Source organism: Trachinotus anak, unplaced genomic scaffold (genome assembly GCF_046630095.1).
Source record: "Trachinotus anak isolate AG129_WGS33_773 ecotype Australia unplaced genomic scaffold, CSIRO_AGI_Tana_v1 ptg000032l, whole genome shotgun sequence".
NCBI lineage: Eukaryota > Metazoa > Chordata > Actinopteri > Carangiformes > Carangidae > Trachinotus > Trachinotus anak.
In genome coordinates, this window is record NW_027273883.1 from 15,941,448 (window position 1) to 15,968,990 (window position 27,543).

General features: G+C 37.8%; 3 protein-coding genes and 2 pseudogenes across 4 annotated transcripts; all 5 read left to right on the forward strand.

Moving 5' to 3' along the window:
• The first annotated feature begins 2,573 nt into the window (after positions 1 to 2,573).
• Positions 2,574 to 5,761, forward strand: LOC139613799 (chemerin-like receptor 1). Its single transcript, XM_071470708.1, has one exon. The coding sequence runs from the start codon at positions 2,584 to 2,586 to the stop codon at positions 3,676 to 3,678; it is 1,095 nt and encodes a 364-aa protein (XP_071326809.1). The 5' UTR covers positions 2,574 to 2,583; the 3' UTR covers positions 3,679 to 5,761.
• Positions 5,762 to 7,426: 1,665 nt separating this feature from the next.
• On the forward strand, positions 7,427 to 10,072 carry LOC139612929 (chemerin-like receptor 1; annotated as a pseudogene).
• Positions 10,073 to 12,378: 2,306 nt separating this feature from the next.
• On the forward strand, positions 12,379 to 14,492 carry LOC139613798 (chemerin-like receptor 1). 2 transcript variants are annotated; one of them, XM_071470706.1, is made up of 2 exons: positions 12,379 to 12,475; positions 13,082 to 14,492. In XM_071470706.1, exon 2 carries the CDS (start codon positions 13,096 to 13,098, stop codon positions 14,188 to 14,190), a length of 1,095 nt encoding a protein of 364 aa, XP_071326807.1. In that variant the 5' UTR covers positions 12,379 to 12,475; positions 13,082 to 13,095; the 3' UTR covers positions 14,191 to 14,492. The 2 variants fall into 2 exon arrangements, with proteins under 2 accessions (XP_071326807.1, XP_071326808.1); XM_071470707.1 differs by having other exon boundaries at positions 12,412 to 12,471.
• A 3,101-nt stretch (positions 14,493 to 17,593) lies between these two features.
• Positions 17,594 to 19,937, forward strand: LOC139613802 (chemerin-like receptor 1; annotated as a pseudogene).
• A 2,797-nt stretch (positions 19,938 to 22,734) lies between these two features.
• Positions 22,735 to 24,720, forward strand: LOC139613795 (chemerin-like receptor 1). The gene has a single exon (XM_071470702.1). The coding sequence runs from the start codon at positions 22,735 to 22,737 to the stop codon at positions 23,899 to 23,901; it is 1,167 nt and encodes a 388-aa protein (XP_071326803.1). The 3' UTR covers positions 23,902 to 24,720.
• The last annotated feature ends 2,823 nt before the right edge of the window (positions 24,721 to 27,543 follow it).

A 27,543-nucleotide genomic window follows, 5' to 3' on the forward strand; every position in this document is an offset into this window, starting at 1 on the left:
GTCAAACAGGTCAGGCAAACAGATCCAAAGGATGAGGCTAAACACTAGGTCAACAAGGAAACAGCTCCTAACACACTAAGGCTGAACATGGAGAGAATGCAGGAACGCTTGATGCAAAGAGCAAAGACAAACTGGCATAGAAGAAAGGGAGCACGCAGACTAAATACACTAGGAGGGAGAAGACAATTAGACACAAGTGCAACACATTAGGGGTGTGGTCACAAAATAAAACAGGAAGTGCAACAGACAGTGGAAGAAAACAGAAAACATGACCCAGGATGAAGGACAGGACATGACAAAAGTGATATCTGTAATTAAATAATACCAGTAGTTGGCAAACTATAGCATTTTAGTTCAAATCTTATGCTCTTCCTCTAAGGAGTCAAAAAACAAAATAAAAAAGTTGAACAGTAGCAATGTAACAGTATACTGTATGGTGTGCAGTACTGTTTTTTTGAGTGAGAATAAATTGGTGCCACTACTGTTTGCGTAAACATTTTGCGGTTCCTGAGGCTTTTTTTAAGTAATCCATAATAACTAACTGCAATGGCAAACCCAATCTTTCAAAATTTTTGAGGAAATCTGATTGAGTGTGCAAAACAGGATGCAACAAAGACGTTTTAAATGGCTATAATGCAAATACAAAATGTCATAAAAAGATATAGTCTGATTTCAGATCTCTTTTGCATGCAGTGTTGGATCTACAGATGCATTATAGTTTATATGTCCAAATTCGGTGTTGAGTAGGCTGCTGTTTTATCAAACCACTTCACAACCCTCAATCATTGACAGATACTGCTGCAACTTTCTTGTAAAGTGGTGGATAATGAAGAGAGAGGACAGGAAAAGATGTAATTATACCCACACAAACAGGCAACACAAAGCAACAAAGAGTGTAATATATATTAAGTATAATGTAGTACTATAATGTACGAACATATGCATTATACAGTTCATCTATCAACAGACACTGTTAGGCAAATGTTTTTTTTTTTTTTTTTATTAAATAAAAACATGACCTAAATAACCAGAAGACAAAAACACAAAAGTCCTCCAATCCTAAGAATTTGACATTTTTCAAAATTAGGTTTCAGACCAAAGTACTGTGAAAAGAGTTCCAAAAATTCAAGAAGGGTTTACAGACAAGAAGGTTTTGGTCTTAGTAGGAATGTTGTGTCATTTGCATACATTGAAGTTTTTGTTTGAATATTCCCATGATTGATCTTGTTGAAGTACATTCTTTATCTATCAGCGATACATTTTGCAAATATTTTAGCATCATAACATTGGACTGTTATTGTTCTCCAATTTTTAAGATTCACTGGATCCTTAAATTGGCCACTGGGTTCCTGCTTGGGTAACAAGAAGATAAGCCCTTCTTTCAGAAGTTTTTTTTTTTTAATCACACTGCACAAACAGTTCAAGTGTGATTTCCAGAGATTTAATAGACTTCAGGGTGGAATGAGTTTTTTCTAACTGTTCAGGTTGTGGTTCCGCCTCATTGTGGGCAGTGACATATTTAGCTACTTCCCTACAGAGCAGTTTATATAAACCTGTCAGAGTTTGAACAAAGAAACCTCTGCTGCAGATTCCTACTCAGCCGACTGAACAGCTTTAAAAAAAAAAAGAAAAAAAAAAAAAAAAAAAAAAAAGGTATGTTACTTTTGCTTGTTTATGTGGGATTAATCCACTCAGGTTGTTAAAAGGAAAAATGAAAGCAAAGTCATCAGATTTTGACTGTGGAGACCTGGACCAACAGCTTACCTTGGAAAAAGATTTGCAGTTAGGGTACTGTCAAACTGATAACTTTGCTAAAACCTTTGATCATCAAATTGTTGGTTAACAGTTTAATATAAACATAGCCTAAATAAAAATAAGTCAATAAATAAGACAGAAAACTGACAGTAAACAAGGTTCAGGGTCAGTGATAACAGTCAGGCAGGCAGAGAACAGTGATTAAAAAAGGACTTAAAGTTACAGAGAGGTATGAGTAATTAGATTTTTAGATGGTGTTTCAGATTATTCCATGACATTAAAAGCAGTTTTTTCTCACCCCTAGTTCATAGCTTCAGAAGTATCAACTAATCACTGGAGTGAGTAAGTTATAGGCTTAAGTCCCAGAGTAACAAACATGAGATAGAAAATGATAATTTACTAACAAGGGCTTTGTAGATAAATCAGTCCGCACAGTTATAAAGTCTCTTAGACAGTGAAGGCTTACCAACTTTTCATCCAGAATACAGTGGTGAGTGTGAATTATCACCAGCGATGAACCACATCAAAATTGTTTTCTGTGGCTTTCCTGGTCTTAATAACACCAGAGCAGACAACAGTGCACTCAGCCACCAGTGAGGAGCTAAAAGCTGATTCAGTCAGTGACAGCTGTGTTCCAGTATAATCAGTTCAGTTTGAAGATTTGCTGTTCAGATTAATTCATTTGTGTACTGAACACTATATATTACTTTAAGATGAATAAGAGCTATATTATTAGGAACTGCTATTGACAATTATGTGGGTAAACTATACAGAAGAAAAAAGTTCTTATTGTTTCATCATATTGCCATTGCAGCCCTCAAGAAAAGGATGGAGACAAACACCACCCCTTTCTATCACAACAATACAGATGTATCTGGTAATAATTTCAAAGATGAGCATGCCGAGCTGAGAAAGTTTCTCCGCATCATGTCTGTCACTGTTTACTGCCTGGCCTTCGTTCTTGGTGTGCTGGGGAATGGAGTGGTTATCTGGGTGACCGGGTTCAAGATGAAGAAAACTGTTAACACAGTTTGGTTCCTCAACCTCGCTGTGGCCGACTTCCTCTTCACTGCATTCCTCCCCCTGAGAGTGACGTACACTGCCATGAATTTCCACTGGCCTTTCGGGAACTTCATGTGCAAACTTAACTCCACCATAACAACGCTGAACATGTTTGCCAGTGTCTACATCCTGATGGTGATCAGTGTGGACAGATGTGTGTCTGTGGTGTGGCCTGTCTGGGCCCGGAACCACCGAAATGTACGTAAGGCGTCCTTTGTGATTCTGGGTGTTTGGGTACTGGCTCTGACTCTCAGTGCTCCATACTTCGTCTTCAGGGACACTGCACCATCACCTCGTAGGAAGGAAATCATCATCTGCTTCAACAACTATGCTCCTACTGATAATTACACATCATCTATGAAAGAGCTGGTACAGTTACGTCACCAGTCCATGACCATCACCCGCCTCCTCCTGGGATTTGTTGTCCCCTTCACTGTCATTGTGTCCTCTTATGCTGTGATAATCCATCGTATCAGGAGGTCCCGCACCCTGGCCAGCCAGTCAAGTCGGCCCTTTAAGATCATCGCTGCCGTTATCATCACTTTTTTCCTGTGCTGGGTTCCCTTTCACATCATGTCTATAATTGAGTTGGTTCATTTCTCAGGCACTAAAACTAAAACGTTACGCTATGTCATCACTATTGGTTTTCCTATAGCATACAGCCTGGCCTTTGTCAACAGTTGCCTCAACCCACTGCTGTATGTGTTCATGGGCCAAGATTTCAAGGATAAAGTCCACAAATCCATCCTGGCTGTATTGGAAACAGCCTTCCAGGAGGAGGAGACACGCTCTTACATTGACTCAAAGTCAGCAGGCACCAGTCAGAGCAACAACCAGGCAGCTGTTAGCACTGAGGTATAAGGCTTCCCATGACATGAAGAAAAAAATACTGAAACTGTACATTTAGAGTTTAATTCAAGTTGTTTTGTTTGTTTGTCCGGTTTTTGTTTGTTTGTATTTGTTTTTTTGCTTTTGTTGTGTTATTTTTTATTTTTGTGAGTTTTATTGTATTCTTGGCTAATTAATCAGGTTGATCAAAGAGCGCTGCCATTTAACACCTACAGTATTTCCAGTATGATGGGACAGACTGGTGGTAATCATGATAAGTTGTGATTCCCTCTGTGAGCTAAACCTTTGTTGAATAAGATCATAGTGAAATGTTTTCAATCACGCAGAGCAAAATGTCTACACAAGATCTACACTGTCCTGTGGTTGGTTCTCTTTGACTCACAGCAGTGTCTTTAGTCTGCACCATAACAGCTGAAAGGATGAATAAAATGCAAAATCCTGAGAGACAGAACATAGTGGTTCTTTCAAAATATTTATTGCTTAAATTGTGAGTAACAACTAAGTGAGTAACACCACAAAAGGGGAACTTTCATCTTTTTTTTCATCTTTCACATGCACAGCAGATTTTGATGACCATGTCCTTGCCTGTAGGTAACAGCAAGGAAAATACGGTTGCGATACATTATCATTTGTTTATTGGTCACAATTTTAAAATTCAATGATAATCAAAACACTGGCTCATCACCTAAATAACAAAGTAATAAGGGTATTTTGACAACAAAAAGATCAGGCCCTCTTTACTGTACAACATAATAAGCTGTAAACTAACGCATGGAAAAAACTTTACTGAATATTGAATCTACAGTGTGAAATAGAGTTGTGTAGTCTGTGCAGAAAAAAACATCATGTGTATGTGTATGTGTACATGACAGTACATGTGTGTGTTTGTGCGTGTGTGTCTTTTGACCATTGTTAGTTGTTTTTTGAGGGGATTTGTCTATGATCTCCACCCTGAGTACATAGGTCAGCCATAAAAATTGTTGCAGGTTAATAATCTTTGAATTAACTTGTCACACACACACAAAACTATACACTTATGTACTGTATGATTTAAGTATATATGGCATATTCAACATCACAAAGTTAAATCACAATATACCATGCATACCTCTGTATAAAAGCTTCATTCTAATGAAAACAATGTAAATGAAGATTTGATTTTAATTTTTTTTTTAATAATAATCCCCACAGAAGTTCATAACACTTTGCCTTATCTTCCTCTCTAGTCACGCAATTATGAATGTCTGCAGAGAGAGGCATGTTCTTATCAACAACTCATCTGATGAAACACCTGATAATGATCTATCATATCAAGTAGCCAGTTACTGACAGCAATTTTAATGTTGCCGCCCTTTATCATTATTGTATATACTTATACAGAAGGGTGAGCTTTTTTACATCTCAGCCTATACAGCCAATACATTGTATTGGTTGAGTGTTGCACTGAAGACACTGCATTTGTGAACTCATGTGGTGTATTGGCAGCATCTGTCATCTGATAAAAGGACCACTGGTTCAGATTCTACATGGCAGAACAGTGCTTTCATGGCTAATGGTAATAGGAGCATTAAATAGAAGCTACAGTGCCACCACAGCCAGGCAGAGCAGCTGCAGCTGTGCTCACATCCAGTGATTGTATACTGGCAGAGCTCAGCATTTTGAAAGGACGAAAGAACAATAACTGCATTGTGTACTTAATATTATGAACTTTCTTAATCTTTCTTAATATGAATTGATCACCAGAGGGAACTGCTGTACATGTTTAACGACACACCTTCCAGTAATGTGCTGCAGGATCAGGTCCCTCTTATACTGTGAGATGTGAAATGGATGTGTTAAGAAAAGCTTCATTCTAATTTATTTTATTTGATGTTTTATTTGAATCAAACATGATGATGATGACTGTTACTGCAGTTGTATCCAACCAAGACCACATAATTTCACAAGAGCTAGAACTTCCTTCTCTATTATCATATACTAACACATGCTCTAGATATACATCTAATGTTGATAGTCTTGCGAATTATTATGATAAACTTTCCTCATAATATGAACTGACCAGCAGAGGGAACACCTGTACATATTTATTTAACTACACGACATCCAGTGATATGCTGCAGGATCTGGTTCTTCTCAGACTCAGGGCTGTCAATGTTTGAAGGAAATAAAGTGTATCTTGAGAAGACCTTTTGTGCCAAGGTCACTTAATGATGATTAGTTTTTATACCCTTTCTTATTTGAAATGTGAAATGATTTGGACAGTTTAAGGGGGGAAAAACACATGAAATGTGTAGGGCCTAATTTTGTCTACGAAAAGTATAACAAGATACTGTGAGTCAATGCTTGCTGAACTAACAAGTTGTTTCTCAGAGAAAAATAGCAGTTGCACTTCATAATCTTTTCTAAAATCTACATAACAGTGGAAAAGAGGAAGGAACATGTAGATAGCAGAGACTTGTGAAAGTTACTCAATACCAATGTGAGGCTAACATGTTAGACAAAGATATGTTCCTTTTTCAGATCTCTTTTGCTTGGATCTACAAAGGCAGCATATTCTATGTGTCAAATGTACACAGGTAAAGAGGGAGCAGCCGACAGAGCCACTTATTAACCATCAATTAATGTCAAATGCTGCAGATACCGTACGTGTTCAGATGTCGGTTCAATGCATGGAAGAGAAATGACACTCTAGTCTACATCAAGCAAATATGAGCTTAATCCACATGATGTAGCAGGATCATTGGGAGACATGAGAAGTCACAGCACCAGTTCTTTCTCAGTAGTTCAGGTATTCATGTAGGTTGAGGTTCAAGAATTCACTTCACACCTACTATTTTTTTAAAAAAGTGGTCTTCTGGGGACACCTCAGTGGCTCACCTGGTAGTGCCCATACCAAGGCTTAGTCCTAACCGCAGCGGCCTGGCGTTTGAATGCGACCCGCGGCCCTTTGCTGCATGTTATCCCCTCTCTCTCTCCAATCTTTCCTGTCTCTCTCTCACTGTACCTATATATAAAGGCATAAAAAGCCAGAAAAAACAAAAGTGGTCTTCAATTCGAGGGTCAGTGCAGTTAGGATCTGTTAGGTTTTTTAAGAGATTATAACTTATGACATGCATATTAGGAACTCGTGCTAAAACTGGAATTTGTTACGCGAGGCAGGTTTTTTTTCCAAGAATTGCTTTGTGTTATATGAGGTCCCACCTCAGTGTGATGGCGACTTGACACAGACGCTATGAGTCTTCAGGATGCACAGCTTTTATTAACCTGTCAGAGTTTTTCACCAAGTTACTTCTGCTGTGGACACATCCTCATCAGACTGACAAACTTCAACAAAGGTAATGTTCTTATGTGTAATGTTTTGAATTTGCATGAATTTGAGATTAATGCAACAGGATTGCAATGCAAAATTAGATAATCAGTATAAACTTAACTACAATGGCAAACTTCCCTAGAATTTACAAAGACAGCCATTAATTAAAATTACAGTATAAGGCAAAGAGTATCTGCTACAGATACCTTGCTGCTTTTCTAAGTGAAAATAAATATAAATAATATCAAATATAAGATAATAAAATAAGTAAAAAATATTTGTATATAGAAGCACAGTTCAGATATTATCATCTGGTAAACTGATGTATTTGTAGAAAATGTGCATTGTCATGTTAGACGTTGTTGTTATTGTTGTTGTTGTTCTTGAGGTCTAGGAAGAATAGAAAAAAAGATTTATTATTTATGTTGCTATTTCAGCCTGCTTTCAAGGATGGAGAATAGTAATACAACAGATTTATATGGTGGAAATGGCTCTTTGTATGACGACTACGAGGATGAGCATGCTGAACTGACAAAGTCTCTTAACATCATGTCTATCATTGTTTACTGCCTGGCCTTCGTTCTCGGTGTGCTGGGGAATGGAGTGGTTATCTGGGTGACCGGGTTCAAGATGAAGAAAACAGTTAACATAGTTTGGTTCCTCAACCTCACTGTGGGCGACTTCCTCTTCACTGCATTCTTGCCCCTATCTGTGACATACACAGCCATGGATTTCCTTTCGGCAACTTCATGTGCAAATTGAACAGTACCATAAGCTTTCTGAACATGTTTGCCAGTGTCTACATCCTGATGGTGATCAGTGTGGACAGATGTGTGTCTGTGGTGTGGCCTGTTTGGGCCCAGAATCACTAAAGTGTGAGCAAGGCGTCCTATGTGAGTCTGGGTGTTTGGGCACTGGCTCTGACTCTCAGTGCTCCATACTACGTCTTCAAGGACACTGCACCATACAGTGAAGACATCATCAACTGCTTCACCAACTATGGTCTTTCTGATGATTATGAAACACCATCTGTGATTGAGCTGCGTCATTTTCGTCCCCAGGCCATGACCACCACCCGCTTCCTCTTGGGATTTGTTGTTCCCTTCACTGTCATTGTTTCTTCTTATGCTGTGATAATCCATCGTCTCAAGAGGAACCGCACCCTGGCCAGCCAGTCAAGTCGGCCCTTTGAGATCATCGCTGCCGTTATCACCACTTTTTTCCTGTGCTGGGCTCCGTATCATATCATGGTTCTAATTGAGATGGTTAATCACACGGCAAATCATTCAAGTGAAACATTAAACCATGTCATTGTCATTGGTATCCCTATAGCCACCAGCCTGGCCTTTCTCAACAGCTGCCTGAACCCACTGCTGTATGTGTTCATGGGCCAAGATTTCAAGGATAAAGTCCACAAATCCATCCTGAATGTGTTGGAGACTGCCTTCCAGGAAGAGGTGTCTCGCTCTTACACTTACACAAACTCAATGGTCACCAGTCGGAGTAAAGAGAAGTCAGTTTCTGATGCAGAGGTATAAGGTTGCCCATGATATAAATAAACAAATATTGCAATTATAATTGTACATAGCAAGTGTAACTGTATATAACAAACAACTTTTTTTTTTACTTTTGTTGTTTGTTAACAATGGATTATCAAAACAATATCTACATAAACTGAGATTGGAACATTTCATCTGTTACAATTTGATTGATATGAGTTTAATGATTAGCTAACGGGTCAGATCTAAAAAGAATTTTTTTAAAAAGGGATCTACCTCTTAACTACATATTGTGGAGGTGACTGGAAAAAATGCATATTACATACATGTCATACATACTTAAAGCAACTTGCATACACACATAACTACACACACAAACATTTACCCAAACTAAAATAATATATGAAGCAAGTATCTGCATTTATATTTTGAGTATGAGTGGTGCCTCTTCAATATGCAGTCCTGTTGTTCGTTGCCCTCTGTACCATGCGAAACTTAGTAGATAGGTAATATGCCCTAATGTCCCCAATTATGTAATGATACCTGTCATAATTTCAAAATAGATATTACAGTTTTTTATTTATTATTATTAGTTTATAGTTTAATTTGTGCAATGCAAGCAAAACATAGATGTTTTAAGAGAACAGAACGTTGTGTTTCTCTCCTGTTTCATCATCCAGTTGTTGATTACTACTTTCCTGATGTGACAACAAAGAAAACAAGCAATACAACAAGTGTTGGCTGTTTATAAGGCATATTATTGTATTTGAATTATTAAATATGCAGGAACATCACCTAAATAAGAGTAACAGGGTTTTTTTGACAAATAACATCATGCCCATTTTTCTATACAACATAGTAAGCTGTAAACTAACATATGAAAGACATTGTACTGAATATTAAATCTACAGTCACATCTGACTCAACCCACTGATGCCATTATGTCTGTACGTGTATGTGGCAACACCATCAAACTGATTCACCTGACTTTCAACTGCTACATGTCTACTCCATGCTTTGTTAACATGCTATCTAGCATAAGGGCAGGTTAATGTGAGTCTAATTAATAAATATGTAACTGACAATAAGATGCTTTGTATTGTGAACGTCTATTGTAAGCTTAGTTTCATGTTTTGATTATTGTTAATTGTTTTCTGAGGGGATATGTCTTTGACCACCACCCTGAGTACATGCATGTTGTGCTACAATCTGAGAATCTTTATGTATTATTTCAGGTTACTGTCATGGCAGACAAAGCAAACCACCAATCACTCACATTTTAGAGGGACAAAAATGTGTTTTTTACCTTTGTTGTCCAGGAAAATCATCTTGAAAGATCAATTAGTTATCAGTGTTTTTATAAATTAAATGGAAAAAATGGAATGGAAAACTTATTCTATGTACTGTGTTGCTTTGGTTTATGTGGTATATTGTGACCTAATAAACCTCTCTATATTATAATCTATTCTAAACAATGTAAATAACAATTGACCATGTTTTTGTCTTTTTTAGCCCAATTCTACTAAGAGTCCATAAATGATGACAATGATGGCTGTTATTGTGATTATTCCATTATTAAAATATTATTTAGACATGACCACGTTTCCACTCATACAGTTTATCTCATAACTTCACAAAACACTGACTAACATGTTTTCACTATTGAATAATGCATATCAGTGCCAGAGATGTAGTCAGGAGGTGGGTAAATCAAATGTCAGTGGCGATTATGTGTAAGTATTTCTAAATCGGCTTTTTGTGCCCAAATACCTTATTATCAAGAGTTTTGAATATCATGACCTCCCATTCTGATTAATTCAAGTAGGTAAAATGTATGACCTCATTTTATTAGTGAGATATTTTGGACGTTACTGTAAATACATTTTTCTTTATACATGGAGGAAAACACAAGAACAAATTCCTCTGGATTCTTTCACCATATAATTTTCTTGATGTTTGGAAAGTATTTTGTTATCCTCCATCATTATTAATTCTATATTGCTGTTTGATATGATCTTAAAACAGACAGTCCTATTTGTGGAACAATGCTCTTTTGCTAGGAGTAAAGAGAGTGGTCTACTGGAACTGTGAATGAATTGTGGGAAAGTTTGAGCCAAAAACAAACTGCAGATCAAAAAAGCTCACACTTTAAAAGGAGCTATTAGTTCTGCTATATATAGTCAACATTAGCATCAACAGCTATTTATTTACCAGTCTAGAAGAAACATTGCAAGTTCAGCATCAAACTTAATTCCTTAACTTGTTCCACAAAGGTAACACAACCACAAGGTGAGGCCTCAAAATGCACAACTCTTACACAGAGATCAGAGGCAGGTTCATTAATGTAAACTCAGTTGGTACACAGGTAGTCAAACAGGTCAGGCAAACAGATCCAAAGGATGAGGCTAAACACTAGGTCAACAAGGAAACAGGTCCTAACACACTAAGGCTGAACATGGAGAGAATGCAGGAACGCTTGATGCAAAGAACAAAGACAAACTGGCATAGAAGAAAGGGAGCACGCAGACTAAATACACTAGGAGGGAGAAGACAATTAGACACAAGTGCAACACATTAGGGGCGTGGTCACAAAATAAAACAGGAAGTGCAACAGACAGTGGAAGAAAACAGAAAACATGACCCAGGATGAAGAACAGGACATGACAAAAGTGATATCTGTAATTAAATAATACCAGTAGTTGGCAAACTACAGCATTTTAGTTCAAATCTTATGCTCTTCCTCTAAGGAGTCAAAAAACAAAATAAAAAGTTGAACAGTAGCAATGTAACAGGATACTGTATGGTGTGCGGTACTGTTTTTTTGAGTGAGAATAAATTGGTGCCACTACTGTTTGCGTAAACATTTTGCGGTTCCTGAGGCTTTTTTTAAGTAATCCATAATAACTAACTGCAATGGCAAACCCAATCTTTCAAAATTTTTGAGGAAATCTGATTGAGTGTGCAAAACAGGATGCTGACAACATAGACGTTTTAAATGGCTATAATGCAAATACAAAATGTCATAAAAAGATATAGTCTGATTTCAGATCTCTTTTGCATGCAGTGTTGGATCTACAGATGCATTATAGTTTATATGTCCAAATTCGGTGTAGAGTAGGCTGCTGTTTTATCAAACCACTTCACAACCCTCAATTATTGACAGATACTGCTGCAACTTTCTTGTAAAGTGGTGGATAATGAAGAGAGAGAACAGGAAAAGATGTAATTATACCCACACAAACAGGCAACACAAAGCAACAAAGAGTGTAATATATATTAAGTATAATGTAGTACTTTAATGTACGAACATATGCATTATACAGTTCATCTATCAACAGACACTGTTAGGCAAATGGATTTTTTTTTTTATTATTAAATAAAAACATGACCTAAATAACCAGAAGACAAAAACACAAAAGTCCTCCAATCCTAAGAATTTGACATTTTTCAAAATTAGGTTTCAGACCAAAGTACTGTGAAAAGAGTTCCAAGAAGGGTTTACAGACAAGAAGGTTTTGGTCTTAGTAGGAATGTTGTGTCATTTGCATACATTGAAGTTTTTGTTTGAATATTCCCATGATTGATGTTGTTGAAGTACATTCTTAATCTATGAGCTATACATTTTGCAAATATTTTAGCATCATAACATTGGACTGTTAATATCTCCAATTTTTAAGATTCGCTGGATCCTTAAATTGGCCACTGGGTTCCTGCTTGGGTAACAAGAAGATAAGCCCTTCTTTCAGAAGTTTTTTTTTTTTAATCACACTGCACAAACAGTTCAAGTGTGATTGCCAGAGATTTAATAGACTTCAGGGTGGAATGAGTTTTTTCTAACTGTTCAGGTTGTGGTTCCGCCTCATTGTGGGCAGTGACATATTTAGCTACTTCCCTACAAAGCAGTTTATATAAACCTGTCAGAGTTTGAACAAAGAAACCTCTGCTGCAGATTCCTACTCAGCCGACTGAACAGCTTTAAAAAAAAAAAAAAAAAAGGTATGTTACTTTTGCTTGTTTATGTGGGATTAATCCAGTCAGGTTGTTAAAAGGAAAAATGAAAGCAAAGTCATCAGATTTTGACTGTGGAGACCTGGACCAACAGCTTACCTTGGAAAAAGATTCACAGTTAGGGTACTGTCAAACTGATAACTTTGCAAAAACTTTTGATCATCAAATTGTTGGTTAACAGTTTAATATAAACATAGCCTAAATAAAAATAAGTCAATAAATAAGACAGAAAACTGACAGTAAACAAGGTTCAGGGTCAGTGATAACAGTCAGGCAGGCAGAGAACAGTGATTAAAAAAGGACTTAAAGTTACAGAGAGGTATGAGTAATTAGATTTTTAGATGGTAGATAGAAGATAGATAAATCAGTCCGCACAGTTATAATGTCTCTTAGACAGTGAAGGCTTACCAACTGTGTTCCAGTATAATCAGTTCAGTTTGAAGATTTGCTGTTCAGATTAATTCATTTGTGTACTGAACACTATATATTACTTTAAGATGAATAAGAGCTATATTATAAGGAACTGCTATTGACAATTATATGGGTGAAAGAGACAGAAGGAAAAAGTTCTTATTGTTTCATCATATTGCCATTGCAGCCCTCAAGACAAGGATGGAGACAAACACCACCTCTTCCTATCACAACAATACAGATGTATCTGGAAATAATATTGTAGATGAGTATGGTAAGCTGAGAAAGTCTCTCCGCATCATGTCTATCATTGTTTACTGCCTGGCCTTCGTTCTCGGTGTGCTGGGGAATGGAGTGGTTATCTGGGTGACCGGGTTCAAGATGAAGAAAACTGTTAACACAGTTTGGTTCCTCAACCTCGCTGTGGCCGACTTCCTCTTCACTGCATTCCTCCCCCTGAGTGTGACATACACGGCCATGAATTTCCACTGGCCTTTTGGCAACTTCATGTGCAAAGTTAACTCCACCATAACCACCCTGAACATGTTTGCCAGTGTCTACATCCTGATGGTGATCAGTGTGGACAGATGTGTGTCTGTGGTGTGGCCTGTCTGGGCCCAGAACCACCGAAATGTACGCAAGGCGTCCTTTGTGATTCTGGGTGTTTGGGTACTGGCTCTGACTCTCAGCATTCCATACTTCATCTTCAGGGACACTGCACCATCATTTTTTAGTGAGGAAATCATCAACTGCTTCAACAACTATGCTCCTACTGATAATTACACATCATCTGTGATTGAGCTGATACAGTTACGTCACCAGTCCATGACCATCACCCGCCTCCTCCTGGGATTTGTTGTCCCCTTCACTGTCATTGTGTCCTCTTATGCTGTGATAATCCATCGTATCAGGAGGTCCCGCACCCTGGCCAGCCAGTCGAGTCGGCCCTTTAAAATCATCGCTGCTGTTATCATCACTTTTTTCCTGTGCTGGGTTCCCTTTCACATCATGTCTATAATTGAGTTGGTTCATTTTTCAGGCACTCAATCTCAAACGTTAGACTATGTCATCACTATTGGTTTTCCTATAGCCACCAGCCTGGCCTTTGTCAACAGTTGCCTCAACCCACTGCTGTATGTGTTCATGGGCCAAGATTTCAAGGATAAAGTTCGCAAATCCATCCTGGCTGTATTGGAAACAGCCTTCCAGGAGGAGGAGACACGCTCTTACATTGACTCAAAGTCAGCAGGCACCAGTCAGAGCAACAACCAGGCAGCTGTTAGCACTGAGGTATAAGGCTGCCCATGACATGAAGAAAAAAATACTGAAACTGTACATAGAATATAATTTAGAGTTTAATTCAAGTTGTTTTGTTTGTCTGTTTTTTGTTTGTTTGTATTTGTTTTTTGTTTTGTTTTTTTGCTTTTGTTGTGTTATTTTTTATTTTTGTGAGTTTTATGAAATGTTTTCAATCACGCAGAGCAAAATGTCTACACAAGATCTACACTGTCCTGTGGTTGGTTCTCTTTGACTCACAGCAGTGTCTTTAGTCTGCACCTTAACAGCTGAAAGGGTGAATAAAATGCAAAATCCTGAAAGGCAGAACATAGTGGTTCTTTCGAAATATGTATTGCTTAGTTGTTGTGAGTAACAACTAAGTGAGTAACACCACAAAAGGGGAACTTTATTTATTTTTTTTTTTTCACCTTTCACATGCACAGCAGATTTTGATGACCATGTCCTTGCCTGTAAGTAACAGCAAGGAAAATACGGTTACAAGACATTATCATTTGTTTACTGGTCACAATTTTAAAATTCAATGATCATCAAAACGCTGGCTCATCACCTAAATCACAAAGTAACAAGGGTATTTTGACAACAAAAACTCTTTACTGTACAACATAATAAGCTGTAAACTAACGCATGGAAAAAACTTTACTGAATATTAAATCTACAGTGTGAAATAGAGTTGTGTAGTCTCTGCAGAAAAAAACATCATGTGTATGTGTATGTGTACATGACAGTACATGTGTGTGTTTGTGTGTGTGTTTGTGTGTGTGTGTGTGTGTGTGTGTGTGTGTGTGTGTGTGTGTGTGTGTGTGTGTGTGTGTGTGTGTGTTTGTGTGTCTTTTGACTATTGTTACTTGTTTTTTGAGGAGATTTGTCTATGACCTCCAACCTGAGTACATAGGTCTACATGTTGTGCAATAATCTGAGAATTTTAATGTGTAATTTCCCCATTGTTTATTTAGCTGGTAATTTTGCCCCAAAGACATTAACATAGAAAATCAATCAGCCATAAAAAATGTTGCAGGTTAATAATCTTTGAATTAACTTGTCACACACACACAAAACTAATGACACTCTAGTCTACATCAAGCAAATATGAGCTTAATCCACATGATGTAGCAGGATCATTGGGAGAAATGAGAAGTCACAGCACCAGTTCTTTCCCAGTAGTTCAGGTATTCATGTAGGTTGAGGTTCAAGAATTCACTTCACACTTACTATTTTTTTTAAAAAGTGGTCTTCTGGGGACACCTCAGTGGCTCACCTGGTAGTGCGCATACCATTAAGGCTTAGTCCTAACCGCAGCGGCCTGGGGTTTGAATGCGACCCGCGGCCCTTTGCTGCATGTTATCCCCTCTCTCTCTCCAAACTTTCCTGTCTCTCTCTCACTGTACCTATATATAAAGGCATAAAAAGCCAGAAAAAACAAAAGTGGTCTTCAATTCGAGGGTCAGTGCAGTTAGGATCTGTTAGGTTTTTTATGAGATTATAACTTATGACATGCATATTAGGAACTCGTGCTAAAACTGGAATTTGTTACGCGAGGCAGGTTTTTTTTCCAAGAATTGCTTTGTGTTATGAGGTCCCACCTCAGTGTGATGGCGACTTGACACAGACGCTATGAGTCTTCAGGATACACAGCTTTTATTAACCTGTCAGAGTTTTTCACCAAGTTACTTCTGCTGTGGACACATCCTCATCAGACTGACAAACTTCAACAAAAGTAATGTTCTTATGTGTAATGTTTTGAATTTGCATGAATTTGAGATTAATGCAAAAGGATTGCAATGCAAAATTAGATAATCAGTATAAACTTAACTACAATGGCAAACTTCCCTAGAATTTCCAAAGCCATGAATTAAAATTACAGTATAAGGCAAAGAGTATCTGCTACAGATACCTTGCTGCTTTTCTAAGTGAAAATAAATATAAATAATATCAAATATATAAGATAATAAAATAAGCAAAAAATATTTGTATATAGAAGCACAGTTCAGATATAATCATATTGTTGTTATTATTGTTGTTGTTGTTCTTGAGGTCTAGGAAGAATAGAAAAAAATATTTATTATTTATGTTGCTATTTCAGCCTGCTTTCAAGGATGGAGAATAGTAATACAACAGATTTATATGGTGGAAATGGCTCTTTGTATGACGACTACGAGGATGAGCATGCTGAACTGACAAAGTCTCTTAACATCATGTCTATCATTGTTTACTGCCTGGCCTTTGTTCTCGGTGTGCTGGGCTCCGTATCATATCATGGTTCTAATTGAGATGGTTAATCACACGGAAAATCATTCAAGTGAAACATTAAACCATGTCATTGTCATCGGTATCCCTACAGCCACCAGCCTGGCCTTTCTCAACAGCTGCCTGAACCCACTGCTGTGTGTGTTCATGGGCCAAGATTTCAAAGATAAAGTCTGCAAAAATAAGCAGTTGCACCACATATTTTTTTCTAAATTTCGGAGGAAATCTGATGAGGAGTGCAAAAGAGGAAGGAACATAAAGATAGCAGAGAGTTGTTAAAGTCACTATACCAAAGTGAGTGTCTTCAGTCTTCAGATCTCTGAAGCAGGAACATATTCTATGTGTCAAATGTACACAGGTAAAGAGGGAGCAGCCTCCAAAACTGCTTATTAACCATCAATTAATGTCAAATGCTTCAAATAACATACATGTTCAGATGACATTACACTCTAGTTAACATTAAGTAAATATGAGCTAAACCCACATGATGTGGCGAGATCACTGGTGGACAGAATTCACTTTACACCTAATACTTTTAAAAAGTGGTCTTTAACTCAAGGGTCAGTACAGTTAGGATTTATGAAGTTTTCTTTTCACCAGATCTTAACTTACAAACATTAAACTCATTCATTTTAGGAAATTGCAGCTGGAATTTGTCAGGAGAAGCAGTGAAAGTGTGTGTGTTTCTTCTTTTTATAAATTGCTGTGTGATACATGAGGTCCTGCCTCAATTTGATGGTGACTTGACACAAAGGCTAGAGTCCTCATGACACACAGCTTTTATTAAGCTGAGTTACTTCTGCTGTGGACACATCCTCATCCGAGTGACAAACTTTGAGAAAAGTAGTGTTGTTATGTGTTATATTTTGAATTTGCATGAATCTGAGATTTTAAAAAAGTAGATCATCAGTGAACAATCAATTTATACTGGTTTTAATTACCATGGGAAATACTTTACCTGGAATTTAACAACACTGCCATTAATTAGAAGGCAAAGCTCATCTGCTTCACATACCTTGCTGTTTTTCTAAGTGTAAAATATTTTTATAAAGAAGCACAGTTAAGATATTTTCATCTAATTTATAGAAAATTATGCTCTATTGTGTCAGAAGTTGTTGTTGAGCTCAAGCAAAAATAGAGAAAATATTTATTATTTTTTATTGCTATTTCAGCCTGCTTTCAAGGATGGAGAAAAGTAATACAACAGATTTATATGGTGGAAATGGCTCTCAGTATGACGACTACAAGGATGAGCATGCTGAACTGAGAAGGTCTCTTAACATCATGTCTATCATTGTTTACTGCCTGGCCTTCATTCTCAGTGTGCTGGGGAATGGAGTGGTTATCTGGGTGACCGGGTTCAAGATGAAGAAAACTGTTAACACAGTTTGGTTCCTCAACCTCGCTGTGGCCGACTTCCTCTTCACTGCATTCTTGCCCCTATCTGTGACATACACAGCCATGGATTTCCTTTTGGTAACTTCATGTGCAAATTGAACAGTACCATAAGCTTTCTGAACATGTTTGCCAGTGTCTACATCCTGATGGTGATCAGTGTGGACAGATGTGTGTCTGTGGTGTGGCCTGTCTGGGCCCAGAATCACTAAAGTGTGAGCAAGGCGTCCTATGTGAGTCTGGGTGTTTGGGTACTGGCTCTGACTCTCAGTGCTCCATACTTCGTCTTCAAGGACACTGCACCATACAGTGAAGACATCATCAACTGCTTCACCAACTATGGTCTTTCTGATGATTATGAAACACCATCTGTGATACAGCTGCGCCATTTTCGCCACCAGGCCATGACCACCACCCGCTTCCTCTTGGGATTTGTTGTTCCCTTCACTGTCATTGTTTCCTCTTATGCTGTGATAATCCGTCGTCTCAGGAGGAAGCGCACCCTGGCCAGCCAGTTAAGTCGGCCCTTTGAGATCATCGCTGCCATTATCACCACTATTTTTCTGCGCTGGGCTCCGTATCATATCATGGTTCTAATTGAGATGGTTAATCAAACGGCAAATCATTCAAGTGAAACATTAAACCATGTCATTGTCATCAGTATCCCTATAGCCACCAGCCTGGCCTTTCTCAACAGCTGCCTGAACCCACTGCTGTATGTGTTCATGGGCCAAGATTTCAAGGATAAAGTCTGCAAATCCATCCTGAATGTGTTGGAGACTGCCTTCCAGGAAGAGGTGTCTCACTCTTACACTTACACAAACTCAATGGTCACCAGTCGGAGTAAAGAGAAGTCAGTTTCTGATGCAGGGGTATAAGGTTGCCCATGATATAAATAAACAAATATTGCAATTATAATTGTACATAGCAAGTGTAACTGTATATAACAAACAACTTTTTTTTAGCTTTTGTTGTTTGTTAACAATGGATTATCAAAACAATATCTACATAAACTGAGATTGGAACATTTCATCTGTTACAATTTGATTGATATGAGTTTAATGATTAGCTAACGGGTCAGATCTAAAAAGAATTTTTTTTAAAAAGGGATCTACCTCTTAACTACACATTGTGGAGGTGACTGGAAAAAATGCATATTACATACATGTCATACATACTTAAAGCAACTTGCATACACACATAACTACACACACAAACATTTACCCAAACTAAAATAATATATGAAGCAAGTATCTGCATTTATATTTTGAGTATGAGTGGTGCCTCTTCAATATGCAGTCCTGTTGTTAGTTGCACTCTGTACCATGCTAAACCTAGTAGATAGGTAATATGCCCTAATGTCCCCAATTATGTAATGATACCTGTCATAATTTCAAAATAGATATTACAGTTTTTTATTTATTATTATTAGTTTATAGTTTAATTTGTGCAATGCAAGCAAAACATAGATGTTTTAAGGGAACAGAACTTTGTGTTTCTCGCCTGTTTCATCATCCAGTTGTTGATTACTACTTTCCTGATGTGACAACAAAGAAAACAAGCAATACAACAAGTGTTGGCTGTTTATAAGGCATGATTGTAGAGTATTTGAATTATTAAATATGCAGGAACATCACCTAAATAAGAGTAACAGGGTTATTTTGACAAATAACATCATGCCCATTTTTCTATACAACATAGTAAGCAGTAAATTAACATATGAAAAACATTTTACTGAATATTAAATAAATGAACGTCTATTGTAAAGCTTAGTTTCATGTTTTGATTATTGTTAATTGTTTTCTGAGGGGATATGTCTTTGACCACCACCCTGAGTACATGCATGTTGTGCTACAATCTGAGAATCTTTATGTATTATTTCAGGTTACTGTCATGGCAGACAAAGCAAACCACCAATCACTCACATTTTAGAGGGACAAAAATGTGTTTTTTACCTTTGTTGTCCAGGAAAATAATCTTGAAAGATCAATTAGTTATCAGTGTTTTTACAAATTGAATGGAAAAAATGGAATGGAAAATTTATTCTATGTACTGTGTTGCTTTGGTTTTTGTGGTATATTGTGACCTAATAAACCTCTCTATATTATAATCTATTCTAAACGATGTAAATAACAATTGACCATGTTTTTGTCTTTTTTAGCCCAATTCTACTAAGAGTCCATAAATGATGATAATGATGGCTGTTATTGTGATTATTCCATTATTAAAATATTATTTAGACATGACCACTTTTTCACTCATACAGTTTATCTAATAACTTCACAAAACACTGACTAACATGTTTTCACTATTGAATAATGCATATCAGTGCCAGAGATGTAGTCAGGAGGTGGGTAAATCAAATGTCAGTGGCGATTATGTGTAAGTATTTCTAAATCGGCTTTTTGTGCCCAAATACCTTATTATTAAGAGCTTTGAATATTATGACCTCCCATTCTGATTAATTCAAGTAGGTAAAATGTATGACCTCATTTTATTAGTGAGATATTTTGGACGTTACTGTAAATACATTTTGCTTTATACATGGAGGAAAACACAAGAACAAATTCCTCTGGATTCTTTCACCATATAATTTTCTTGATGTTTGGAAAGTATTTTGTTATCCTCTATCATTATTAATTCTATATTGCTGTTTGATATGATCTTAAAACAGACAGTCCTATTTGTGGAACAATGCTCTTTTGCTAGGAGTAAAGAGAGTGGTCTACTGGAACTGTGAATGAATTGTGGGAAAGTTTGAGCCAAAAACAAACTGCAGATGGAGATTCAATCAGGTAATAGCTCCAATCATATCAAAAAAGCTCACACTTTAAAAGGAGCTATTAGTTCTGCTATATATAGTCAACATTAGCATCAACAGCTATTTATTTACCAGTCTAGAAGAAACATTGCAAGTTCAGCATCAAACTTAATTCCTTAACTTGTTCCACAAAGGTAACACAACCACAAGGTGAGGCCTCAAAATGCACAACTCTTACACAGAGATCAGAGGCAGGTTCATTAATGTAAACTCATTTGGTACACAGGTAGTCAAACAGGTCAGGCAAACATCCAAAGGATGAGGCTAAACACTAGGTCAACAAGGAAACAGGTCCTAACACACTAAGGCTGAACATGGAGAGAATGCAGGAACGCTTGATGCAAAGAACAAAGACAAACTGGCATAGAAGAAAGGGAGCACGCAGCCTTTCTTGTAAAGTGGTGGACAATGAAGAGGGAGGACAGGAAAAGATGTAATTATACCCACACAAACAGGAAACACAAAGCGACAAAGAGTATAATATATATTAAGTATAATGTAGTACTATAATGTACGAACATATGCATTATACAGTTCATCTATCAAAAGACACTGTTAGGCAAATGGTTTGGTTTTTTTTATATAAAATAAAAACATGACCTAAATAACCAGAAGACAAAAACACAAAAAACCTCCAATCCTAAGAATTTGACATTTTTCAAAATTAGGTTTCAGACCAAAGTACTGTGAAAAGAGTTCCAAAAATTCAAGAAGGGTTTACAGACAAGAAGGTTTTGGTCTTAGTAGGAATGTTGTGTCATTTGCATACATTGAAGTTTTTGTTTGAATATTCCCATGATTGATGTTGTTGAAGTACATTCTTAATCTATGAGCTATACATTTTGCAAATATTTTAGCATCATAACATTGGACTGTTATTGTTCTCCAATTTTTAAGATTCACTGGATCCTTAAATTGGCCACTGGGTTCCTGCTTGGGTAACAAGAAGATAAGCCCTTCTTTCAGAAGTTTTTTTTTTTTTTTTTAATCACACTGCACAAACAGTTCAAGTGTGATTGCCAGAGATTTAATAGACTTCAGGGTGGAATGAGTTTTTTCTAACTGTTCAGGTTGTGGTTCCGCCTCATTGTGGGCAGTGACATATTTAGCTACCTCCCTACAGAGCAGTTTATATAAACCTGTCAGAGTTTGAACAAAGAAACCTCTGCTGCAGATTCCAACACAGCCGACTGAACTGCTTTAAAAAAAAAAAAAAAAAAAAGGTATGTTACTTTTGCTTGTTTATGTGGGATTAATCCACTCAGGTTGTTAAAAGGAAAAATGAAAGCAAAGTCATCAGATTTTGACTGTGGAGACCTGGACCAACAGCTTACCTTCGAAAAAGATTCACAGTTAGGGTACTGTCAAACTGATAACTTTGCTAAAACCTTTGATCATCAAATTGTTGGTTAACAGTTTAATATAAACATAGCCTAAATAAAAATAAGTCAATAAATAAGACAGAAAACTGACAGTAAACAAGGTTCAGGGTCAGTGATAACAGTCAGGCAGGCAGAGAACAGTGATTAAAAAAGGACTTAAAGTTACAGAGAGGTATGAGTAATTAGATTTTTAGATGGTGTTTCAGATTATTCCATGACATTAAAAGCAAATTTTTCTCACCCCTAGTTCATAGCTCCAGAAGTATCAACCAATCACTGGAGTGAGTAAGTTATAGGCTTAAGTCCCAGAGTAACAAACATGAGATAGAAAATGATAATTTACTAACAAGGGCTTTGTAGATAAATCAGTCCGCACAGTTATAATCTCTCTTAGACAGTGAAGGCTTACCAACTTTTCATCCAGAATACAGTGGTGAGTGTGAATTATCACCAGTGATGAACCACATCAAAATTGTTTTCTGTTTCTTTCCTGGTCTTAATAACACCAGAGCAGACAACAGTGCACTCAGCCACCAGTGAGGAGCTAAAAGCTGATTCAGTCAGTGACAGCTGTGTTCCAGTATAATCAGTTCAGTTTGAAGATTTGCTGTTCAGATTAATTCATTTGTGTACTGAACACTATATATTACTTTAAGATGAATAAGAGCCATATTATTAGGAACTGCTATTGACAATTATATGGGTAAACGAGACAGAAGGAAAAAGTTCTTATTGTTTCATCATATTGCCATTGCAGCCCTCAAGAAAAGGATGGAGACAAACACCACCCCTTTCTATCTCAACAATACAGATGTATCTGGAAATAATATCGTAGATGAGTATCCTAAGCTGAGAAAGTCTCTCCGCATCATGTCTATCATTGTTTACTGCCTGGCCTTTGTTCTCGGTGTGCTGGGGAATGGAGTGGTTATCTGGGTGACCGGGTTCAAGATGAAGAAAACTGTTAACACAGTTTGGTTCCTCAACCTCGCTGTGGCCGACTTCCTCTTCACTGCATTCCTCCCCCTGAGTGTGACATACACGGCCATGAATTTCCACTGGCCTTTCGGCAACTTCATGTGCAAAGTTAATGCCACCATAACAACGCTGAACATGTTTGCCAGTGTCTACATCCTGATGGTGATCAGTGTGGACAGATGTGTGTCTGTGGTGTGGCCTGTCTGGGCCCGGAACCACCGAAATGTACGCAAGGCGTCCTTTGTGATTCTGGGTGTTTGGGTACTGGCTCTGACTCTCAGCATTCCATACTTCGTCTTCAGGGACACTGCACCATCATTTTTTAGTGAGGAAATCATCAACTGCTTCAACAACTATGCTCTTACTGATAATTACACATCATCTATGAAAGAGCTGGTACAGTTACGTCACCAGTCCATGACCATCACCCGCCTCCTCCTGGGATTTGTTGTCCCCTTCACTGTCATTGTGTCCTCTTATTCTGTGATAATCCATCGTATCAGGAGGTCCCGCACCCTAGCCAGCCAGTCAAGTCGTCCCTTTAAGATCATCACTGCCGTTATCATCACTTTTTTCCTGTGCTGGGTTCCCTTTCACATCATGCGTATAATTGAGTTGGTTCATTTTTCAGGCACTCAAACTCAAACGTTAGACTATGTCATCACCATTGGTTTTCCTATAGCCACCAGCCTGGCCTTTGTCAACAGTTGCCTCAACCCACTGCTGTATGTGTTCATGGGCCAAGATTTCAAGGATAAAGTTCACAAATCCATCCTGGCTGTATTGGAAACAGCCTTCCAGGAGGAGGAGACACGCCCTTACATTGACTCAAAGTCAGCAGGCACCAGTCAGAGCAACAACCAGGCAGCTGTTAGCACTGAGGTATAAGGCTTCCCATGACATGAAGAAAAAAATACTGAAACTGTACATAGAATATAATTTAGAGTTTCATTCAAGTTGTTTTGTTTGTTTGTCCGGTTTTTGTTCGTTTGTATTTGTTTTTTGCTTTTGTTGTGTTATTTTTTATTTTTGTGAGTTTTATTGTATTCTTGGCTAATTAATCAGGTTGATCAAAGAGCGCTGCCATTTAACACCTACAGTATTTCCAGTATGATGGGACAGACTGGTGGTAATAATGATAAGTTGTGATTCCCTCTGTGAGCTAAACCTTTTGTTGAACAAGATCATAGTGAAATGTTTTCAATCATGCAGAGCAAAATGTCTACACAAGATCTACACTGTCCTGTGGTTGGTTCTCTTTGACTCACAGCAGTGTCTTTAGTCTGCACCTTAACAGCTGAAAGGGTGAATAAAATGCAAAATCCTGAAAGACAGAACACAGTGGTTCTTTCGAAATATATATTGCTTAGTTGTTGTGAGTAACAACTAAGTGAGTAACACCACAAAAGGGGAACTTTATTTTATTTTTATTTTTTTCATCTTTCACGTGCACAGCAGATTTTGATGACCATGTCCTTGCCTGTAGGTAACAGCAAGGAAAATACGGTTGCGATACATTATCATTTGTTTACTGGTCACGATTTTAAAATTCAATGATAATCAAAACGCTGGCTCATCACCTAAATAACAAAGTAATAAGGGTATTTTGACAACAAAAAAATCAGGCCCTCTTTACTATACAACATAATAAGCTGTAAACTAACACATGGAAAAAACTTTACTGAATATTAAATCTACAGTGTGAAATAGAGTTGTGTAGTCTCTGCAGAAAAAAACGTCATGTGTATGTGTATGTGTACATGACAGTACATGTGTGTGTTTGTGCGTGTGTGTCTTTTGACCATTGTTAGTTGTTTTTTGAGGGGATTTGTCTATGATCTCCACCCTGAGTACATAGGTCAGCCATAAAAATTGTTGCAGGTTAATAATCTTTGAATTAACTTGTCACACACACACAAAACTATACACTTATGTACTGTATGATTTAAGTATATATGGCATATTCAACATCACAAAGTTAAATCACAATATACCATGCATACCTCTGTATAAAAGCTTTATTCTAATGAAAACAATGTAAATGAAGATTTGATTTAAATTTTTTTTTATCTATTTTTTTTTAGCCCGAGTGTACAGCTATATCAAGAGTGCTGATGATGACTGTTATTTTCTTGTTGTTACCATTATTTACATTATTAAAATATTATTCTGATTTCACTGTTTGTCCACTCATAACATTCATCTCATAATCCCCACAGAAGTTCATAACACTTTGCCTTATCTTCCTCTCTAGTCACGCAATTATGAATGTCTGCAGAGAGAGGCATGTTCTTATCAACAACTCATCTGATGAAACACCTGATAATGATCTACCATATCAAGTAGCCAGTTACTGACAGCAATTTTAATGTTGCCGCCCTTTTTCATTATTGTATGATATTGTGTTTGTAATTGAACTGCTTCATTTGCAGTTTGCTGCTTCTTGACTTGACAAAGATCTTTATCAGCAATTAACTGTTTGGACATGGTAAAAAATGTGAGTCTAGCCTACGCCACAGATGCTTTTCTGCTTTTCTGCAATACAGTGGTTTCATTTGCTGTGGTTAGGTTGATTGTAACTATGTTTAAAAAAAAAAAACTTTAGCTCAACAATTTCTGTTTCCTTTTTAATGTTGATGTAGATTTAATTTAGTGTCAAACTTGCTGCGCTTGGTTTGCATGCTTTGCAGGAAAAAGTTTTTGTTTCCCTTGGTCTTTTAAGTCTTATTGTTATACCTCTATCACAGAAAGCTGGGATACTTTCTATAAACTGTCATTAAGATTAGGCTTCATGTCTATTGTGGTTCAGGAGAAAGGTTGTGAAGCAGCAGGACTATTGCCCTGTGATTGCAGAGTTCAAGTCATGCCTCTGTGCACAGCATCCTCTTTGGGCCTTTTTGATGAACAGACATAAATGAAGCAAAACTTTATTTGCATTTTCAAGATTGGATTTGATATGCTACATTTTTCACTTGAATAACATAGGAAAACATTAATCTCATGTGTTATTACGGATTGTTTTTGACCTTACGGTAAACTTTTATTTTTATTTTTGTTTGCAGTTCCCTTTTCTACATCTTAAATGAAACAGATGCCACTGGAAGTAATGTCTCTTTGAAGAGACACGAAGAATATGACTACAACGAGCATGCTGAGCTGAGAAAGTCTCTTAACATCATGTCAATCATTGTTTACTGCCTGGCCTCTCGGTGTGCTGGGGAATGGAGTGGTTATCTGGGTGACCGGGTTCAAGATGTGTGTGATAACCACACACATAAACATTTACCCAAACTAAAATAATATATGAAGCAAGTCTCTGCATTTATATTTTGAGTATGAGTGGTGCCTCTTCAATATGCAGTCCTGTTGTTCGTTGCCCTCTGTACCATGCTAAACCTAGTAGATAGGTAATATGCCCTAATGTCCCCAAATATGATACCTGTCATAATTTCAAAATAGGTATTACAGTTTTTTATTTATTATTATTAGTTTATAGTTTAATTTGTGCAATGCAAGTGTAGCAGGACGCAGTCATTGGCCCAGTGACGTCACTCAGGAGGCGGCCCCAGCCAATTGCGGTGGGTGAATGCCGCATAAAAGGCGGGCATAGAGCACCTGTCCATCGTGTGCTTGCCGGAGGCTAGGCTCCGTCATTTCCTGGCGTCTGTCACTTCCGCCCCTCTGGTAGCAGGTGGGCTGTTGGCCGCGGCTGCACTTCTCTCCACGTTGTCCCATCCAGTGCTAATTTTAGTTATCTTGTGTTAGAGGCTCGCTTGGGTGTTGCTGCTGGCTGCATGCTGCTCAGCGTTGCTCACTTCTTACCGCTCTGTACGTCGCTCGCTGCCGGTAGGTGAGCTTTCTGTCTCACGTGTCTGCCCCTGTGGCGTTGCACCTGTAGCGACCTGTGTTTGTTTACAGGTCGCTCGTGTATAGCGCCGACCCTCCGCTCCGTGCCGTGTGGGCCGGGACTGCCTGACCGGGTAAGGATGTCCATGTAGCGGCTCAGCGCTGGCTAATCTACCACTGAACCACTGCTGCTCTGTCTCGCTGGAGCTTCCTGGCGGTCAGACACCGCTTGCTGCAGACTGACTGCCGCCTATTACTGCTTCGCTGTTTGCCTGAGCTCCCACTGTCGCCACGGCCGACTCGGTCCCTGCTCGCCTTGCCTGGCTTTGGCTGTTTGGTTGGCGGGGTGTCTCTGGTGCGGCCTGTTGCTGCCGGGGCGTACCTGTGGCTCAGCAACGCTATTGCTTTTTGTTCATCCAGCCACTTCTTAAAGAGTGTGTGTGTGTGTGTGTGTGTGTGTGTGTGTGTGTGTGTGTGGATGTGTGAGAGGGAACAGTGTGGGAATTTACTTTAATTTTGTTTTCTGTCATCTTGTGTGTTTAATTGTTGGTTGTTCTATGTTCTTTATTATTAATTTTTCTTTTCTTTTATAACCCCTAGATTTGATTAGTTGGTAGCTTTAAGTTTATTTGTGGTTATTTCTTTTGGGGTATTGTGGGTTGTAATTAATTTGTGATTTTGTAT

Bases quoted from the DNA above. Each gene is read 5' to 3' on its own strand.
- LOC139613799 (XM_071470708.1), top strand. From the start codon at position 2,584: ATGGAGACAAACACCACCCCTTTCTATCACAACAATACAGATGTATCT.
- LOC139613798 (XM_071470706.1), top strand. From the start codon at position 13,096: ATGGAGACAAACACCACCTCTTCCTATCACAACAATACAGATGTATCT.
- LOC139613795 (XM_071470702.1), top strand. From the start codon at position 22,735: ATGGGTAAACGAGACAGAAGGAAAAAGTTCTTATTGTTTCATCATATT.